The 6,879-nt window shown below is 42.4% G+C and overlaps 1 protein-coding gene across 1 annotated transcript; it reads right to left on the bottom strand.

Annotated features, from left to right (window-relative positions):
• Positions 1–5,790: 5,790 nt before the first annotated feature.
• LOC138883199 (uncharacterized) lies at positions 5,791–6,642 on the bottom strand. Its single transcript, XM_070163865.1, has one exon. The coding sequence runs from the start codon at positions 6,640–6,642 to the stop codon at positions 5,791–5,793; it is 852 nt and encodes a 283-aa protein (XP_070019966.1).
• Between the last annotated feature and the right edge of the window lie 237 nt (positions 6,643–6,879).

Raw genomic sequence — 6,879 nt, 5'->3', positions numbered from 1 at the left:
ATATGTCTTTTGATTCTTGGCTTTCATCTGTTTGGGTACCTTTGTCTTGATAGGTAGTCTGCAATAACATTCTTGTCAGTCCGTATTACTTCAATTGTAAATGTAAAATTTTGTATATTTAATACAAGTCTCCTTATTTCCTTTGTAGTTACTGAATCCTGTACTTTCCGAGTTATCCACCATTTTACTTGTGTATTATCTGTTCTTACTATAAATTTGTTATAAACAATATATGGCTCAAATGCTAACAAACATTTATATAATCCAAATAGTTCTTTCCTATTTATTTCCCATTTTAATTGTGGTTCCGTGTATGATCCGGAATAATATCTACAATGGTGTTCAATTTTTTCATTATCATATTTATATTTTAGAACTCCTCCGTAGCTGTGATCACTAGAATCAGTTTCTACAATATATGTAAATTGTTTCTTTTCATCTGGAAAATATAGTTTTGGTAATTTTTTACACATATTTTTTATCTTCTGTATATGTATTTTATCTTTTTCGTCAAAATGATATTCTATGTCCTTTTTTAATTTTTTCTGTAATGGTTTTAAGTTTTCTGCTAATTTAGGAATATATTCTCTTACTTGGTTAACCAAGCCCCTATGTTTCATAGAGTGAAATGATAAGAAACAATCTTGAATTCCTGCCTATTTGATACTTCCTTCATGACGGTAGTCACCTCCTACCAAACGATTGATATGACAAAATGAGGTGTCTAAAGGTCGCGTCCACACAGCCCTTAAAAGCTTTCGAATTAATTACATTGGCTAGCTATCCTTTGGCCTACTCCAGCGTTCGTGATAGACCTCTATAAATACTTTTTCTTTCTCTCCTTATTTTCTACTGTACCACCAAGACCTCAAAAGAGTTCTTCCTACCTATCCCTTGTGTTCTCTTTTTGAAACGCAATTTTCATTTCTCCTCTGAAACCTTTAAACAAGAATGGAGAAAACTTACACATTTGTTCCTCAAGAAGATATGCCTTCTTCTTCCTCGCACTCATATATGGGTAAAGAAACAATGCCCCCCTGTGCTGAGGAATGCATTCCAGGGGCTTTTGAAATGACCTCCGATATTAAGACCGAAAAATTTTCTTTCAAACTGGGGCGATGCGAACCCGTGTCGCAATATGTTAGTTCAATAGCAGACGTTGAAAGGGTGAAGGCCGACTGCCACTGGGGGGATGCGGTGCTTGAGGAAATTCCTTCTCGGGAGGAGGACATAACTACATACAAGGCTAACTTCCTTAGTATGTACACTTATCTGTTTACCATAGGTCCCATGGATCCATCCTCACCTCCAATAGACCCCGTGATCCTCGACTTCTGCAAACGATATCGAGTAACCCTTTACCAGATTCATCTTTCATTTTGGCGTATTATTTACATTACCAGATATTATGTTAACATGGTTGAGGAGATTTCCTTCCCTCTCGAAAACCTGATCAGCATATATAGCCCTCGACTCTTTCGTGGGGGCCTGATAAATCTCCACTGTTGGGCCTCGAGAGCCCTTTTTGATTGTATCAACGAGGTTAATAATAGAGGGTGGATGAGCCTTTTTGTCCGAGTTAGGACTTCGAACCTGATTCCAGTGGAGAGGATGTTGTTCCTCGAAAAGTAGAATATGAAACATGAGTATATATGCTTATTAAATATTCCCTTGCTTCTCTTTGGGTACATTTTCTCATGAACTGACTTCTTTCATTGATGCAGTCGTCGCCGTGTACCCGAATGCAGTTAAGGACCCCTCGGGCTGGGTCAACCAGCTGGATTCGATTTGCCCATATGTTGAGTGCGTGTGGCATAATTTTTCCCAAGCTCGATGGTAAGCCAAGGACCACGGGGAGCATTTGTTTCGATAGTATCCGAGGGAGGGGAAAACCTGATCGCCCTTAATAGAGAAAGTGGCTTCCAAGTCGGAACTTAGTGCTATCGTTGTCCAACTTTGGGCTAAAGAGGCCATCGAAGAGGCATTGGGTAATGTACCTAAGCCAGTTGTCAGCCAAAATATTCCTCGAGCTGAGGCGCATTTGGTAGGCGGTCCGAAGGAACCTAGTTCTGAAGCTCTTCAGGGACAAGAGATGTCCCCGATTGATCCCGTCAGTGTTATTAACATGAGTGATTCTCCTACAGGACCGTACTTACCTTCTATGGAAACGCATGATGCTCAGAATAAAGAACCTTCCGATGTGGGGGTGCCCATCGGAGATAAAGATGCATTTGAAAGGCCTTTAGCTATGACAAAGAAAATCCCTGCGCTCGATGCCTCACTCATTTTCAGTGAGATGGATAGGCTTTGTGAGCAGGTAGTTCTTGTAAATTCTTTCTATTGTCCTAATCTTCATCTTTCTAAATTTATTCTTTCATGGTTCCAGGATAGGGTGCTTTATAATTAGACCTTCACCAAGTTTGAAGCTGAGGCGACTCGCTATGAGCGTGAGAAGGCTCATCTCGCTGAGCAGGTTATGTAGTTTTTGTTTGATTTTGTTTGAATGTTTACCAAATCTCAGCTATTTGACACCTTTGATCTAATTTGCGTAGTTTGAGAAGAATAATGCCTTAATGAGGGAGGAACTCCGAGCCAGAGACTGCGAAATTCTCGAACTCAAATAGTACGTAAGTAAGATAGCTTCCGAGAGGGATGCCCTCCAGGGAAAGATAGACTTAGTCGGACATCAACTTCATGATGCAAGGGCAAAGAGTAATAAGTATAGAGGTCATCATACTGATTTAGTTGTTGTGCTATCCGGGATCAAAGCTAAAGTCGAGGTGCTCTTATCCTTGCACAAAGAGGATGTCGTTGTAATAAATGCTCAAGACAGGAGAATTCCCGAGGGGGCCGAACTAAAATTTACCCGAGCCGTGGAACATGCTCGGTTAGAATCTCAGAGGCGGACACTTGAGGACATACATGCGGGGGGTATTAATCTATCTGTCGAGCATAAGAGGGTGACGACCCTAGAGAAGAAAGATGCTGCCCTACTTGCTTCTGAAGGTGTGTCGAGTAGTGGCTCAGGATATGACGAGAATGAAGGGTTTTCACCTTGGGTTAGACCCTAGGGTTTTCACCATTGTTGAGTGATTCATGATGGTCAAAGGTCGACCGTTTGGGGCCCAGTCCCCGAGTTGGGTTCTCGACTCGGGTTTACCGGCCCTTAAGTTTAGAAAACGATCCTGAGATTTTTTGGCCGATTGTTGGGTTGGTGTGACTTCCAATCGGTCCTGAGGTTCCTTTAGGCTTGCGACAATGGCTCTTACACGTTGGGTCGGTGCGACCTTTTAATTTAAGCTGGTGTCAGCGACTCTAACACATTTGGTCGGTACGACCTAATGGTATAGGCTGGCGATTGTGACTCTTATGTATTTGCCTTAGGCTTTTAGTTAATTGTTTCAGGCTAAGCCTTCGAGTCGGATTTCAACTCGAGCTCATTGGCCCTTAAGTTTTAAAAATTTGAGTTGGCTCTTAGGCTCTTACGCATTGGGTCAGTGCGACCTTTTAATTTAAGCAGGGGTCAGCAGCTCTTACGCATTGGGTCGGTACGACCTCTTAGTATAGGCTGACGATAGTGGCTCTTACGCATTGGGTTGGTACGACCTCTTATATAGGATTTGTTTTTCCCTGGCTAAAGATTTTTTGAAGTTTTGTGTTCGCCCGGTTCTTTGACGGCTCAATAAGACCCTCAATTGTGAGTCATTATGTAGCGATAAATAAGCACCCCGGGAGGTTTTGCTCGATGGATAAATTGTTTCGAAGCCTATCGTTTGGAGCTGATATGATCGAAGCTCTTTTTCTTATGCTGAGGGTAGCATGATTAACCGATTATTTTCGAAGTTTTTTCGAAGTAATTAAAGGCATGTGATTTTATAGCGACGGTCGGCCGTCCTCGAGTTGCGTTAGTTTGGATGGTACAGTCTTGTGACCGTAAATATTGTGTTTGGCCGGAGCCTTTCAGTCCCCGAGTGAAGTAGTTTCAACGTCTATATCAAGGGTATGCCTTTTTAGGGTTCATATAATTTCGGATATATAGCCTTAACTTTACGATCGGGATTATGCCTTTTCTTAGGTCTTACAAATTTTAACATGCCTTACTTGAGGTCTTATAGAGAAGTTACTTGGTAGAAGTATGGTTCATGCCTTGCTTAAGGTCTTACAGGTAAGTCACTTGGTATAAGTATGGTTCATGTCTTGCTTGAGGTCTTACAGGTAAGTCACTTGGTACAAGTATGGTTCATGCCTTGCTTGAGGACTTAAAGATGAGTTACTTATTGCTCGAAGGGAAGACAGTCGATGACAGTCCTAAGACATTGATATTTTTGTTGCTCTGGAGCCATTCTTTTTGTAAACTTGATGTTGCCTCATTGAGGGCTTACGAGTTCAAAGTTTCCGACCCGGAGGTCGTGTGGCCTCGAGTTTTTTGGCGTCAGTCCCCATGTGTTCGGGAAATTTCTAGCTCTGAAGCCATTTTTTATTTAAAACGGCGTACTTCTTTGAAGTGCAAAGCGTTTTGATGGAGAAGAAGATATTCTTTGATTACTTGGAACAAGTATACATGTTTTTGCCATTAGGGGCTCAATTATTCTATGTGGACACGGTTCTTTCGACCATTTGGACCGATATATCATTTTCCTACTGAGACCCTTTTTGGTTCATCTTGGCTTCTTCGAGAAGGTGATCTTCCGGGGGGATACGCCCCCCAGTGTTCGAGATTGATTGAAGAGAAGCCTTGAATATTTGTGAAATTTTCCTTAGGTAGCATATAGATGTTTCCTCGTTAAAAACCTTGCCGGTAAAACCCTTCTTGGGACAAAATTTGATTGAAGGAAAAGAGTACAACACATCCTTTTAAAACCCCAGGTCTTCGAGCCCAGGGGTGCTTCAGTGTCTTCCATCGAACACCTTAGAAGTAGTAATATTTGAGCATTGATATGTTCCAATTGCTTGGAAGTTATTCGCCTTCCATGGTACCGAGCTTGTATGACACTTTGTCGATCACTCCGAGGACGCGGTACGGTCCTTCCCAGTTTTGGCCTAACTTTCCTTCATTAGGGATTCAGGTGTTGATGGTGACTTTCCTTAGGACTAAGTCACCGACTTCGAAATGTCAGAGATTTGTTATCCTATTATAATACCTTTCGATCCTTTGTTTTTGGGCGTCCATCCGGACTATTGAAGCTTCTCGCTTTTCATCCAATAGTTCGAGCGCCGCAGTCATGGCCTCATTATTCGAGCTCTCGGTGGTGTGTCAGAATTTGGCGCTTGGCTCCCCGACTTCTACCAGTATCAAAGCCTCGGCACCATATACCAGAGAGAAGGGTGTTTCTCCTGTGCTTTATTTTGGAGTTGTTCGATATGCCCATAGCACTTCGGGCAATATTTCTCTGCATTTTCCGTTAGCACTTTCCAACTTCTTCTTCAAGTTTTGAATGATGGTCTTGTTTGTAGATGCGGCCTGACCGTTAGTACACAGGTGGTAGGGTGTCGACAAGATTCTTTTGATTTTATGATCCTCGAGGAACAATGTTACTTTGCTTCCGATGAACTGCTTCCCATTATCACATGTTATCTCGGAAGGGATTCTGAATCGACACATGATGTGGTCCCAGATGAAGTTAATGACTTCTTTTTCTCTACCTTTTCGAAGGTCTACGGTTCCATCCACTTTGAAAAGTAGTCAGTCAAAAATAAAATAAATCTAGATTTACCTGGTGCCGTTGGTAGAGGCTCGACGATGTCCATCCTCCATTTCCTAAATAGCCATGGCGACAAGACCGAATGTAGTTATTCACCGGGTTGGTGAATCATTGGGGCAAATCTCTTGCATTTGTCGCATTTACGGACGAATTCTTTGATATCATTCTCGGAGCACATAATCAATCCCCCCGATCCCAGGCATACTGCTAGGGGCCCATCAAAGGTTCTTCTGTACAGAGTTCTTTTTTCAACGAGCGAGAATCGGGCTGCTTTGATTCGCAGGGCCATTGACTCTTTCGGATCCGCGGGTAGTTTCCCACTTTCCAAATAATCGATGTATTTATTTCTCCAATCCCATGTCAGGCTGGTGGAGTTGTTTTCGGCATGAGCTTCCTCGATCACCAATTTGGATAGCTGAACAATAGCCCCGGGGAGTAGGTCATCTTCTTTGATAGATGATCCCAGTTTTGCAAGGGTATCAGCCTCGCTATTTTGCTCTCGAGGTATGTGAACCAGAGTCCATTCTTTGAAGTGGTGCAATGTGACTTGAATTTTGTCTAAGTATCTTTGCATCATGTCTTCACGAACCTCGAAGCTCCCGTTTACCTGATTTACTACCATGAGGGAATCATACCTTTCTTTGATAACTTCAGCTCCTAGGACTTTGGCCAATTCTAGACCTGCAATCATAGCCTCATATTCTGCTTCATTGTTAGTCAACCTTGCAGTTTTTATAGATTGCCTGATTATGCCGCCCTTAGGTGTGTTCAGAACTATGTCGAGCCCAGCTCCTCTTATGTTCGAGGCGCCGTCAATGGACAGGGTCCACACCTCAGAAGATGTGCCTGTTTTTAGTAAGAGTTTTTTCTCTACCTCGGGCACGAGGGAGGGCGAGAAGTCGTCAACGAAATCGGCCAGAATTTGGGACTTGATAGCCATTAGGAGTTGATACTCGATATCATATCCCCCGAGTTAGATAGTCCATTTAGCCAATCAGCCCGATAATTCGGGCTTATGCAATATGCTTCGAAGAGGATATGTCGTTAAAACACAAATATGATGGCATTGAAAGTAAGGCTTCAATTTCCGTGATGCGCTTACTAATGTAAGAGCTAATTTATCTAGGTGCGGATACCCAGTTTTAGTATCTCTTAGAGTTCGGCTTATATAATAAAC

This window comes from Nicotiana sylvestris, chromosome 12, assembly GCF_000393655.2.
Source record: "Nicotiana sylvestris chromosome 12, ASM39365v2, whole genome shotgun sequence".
In the NCBI taxonomy this organism is placed as follows: Eukaryota; Viridiplantae; Streptophyta; class Magnoliopsida; order Solanales; family Solanaceae; genus Nicotiana; species Nicotiana sylvestris.
Note: the sequence above shows the minus strand (reverse complement) of the source record. Positions and strands in the feature narration are given on the sequence as shown.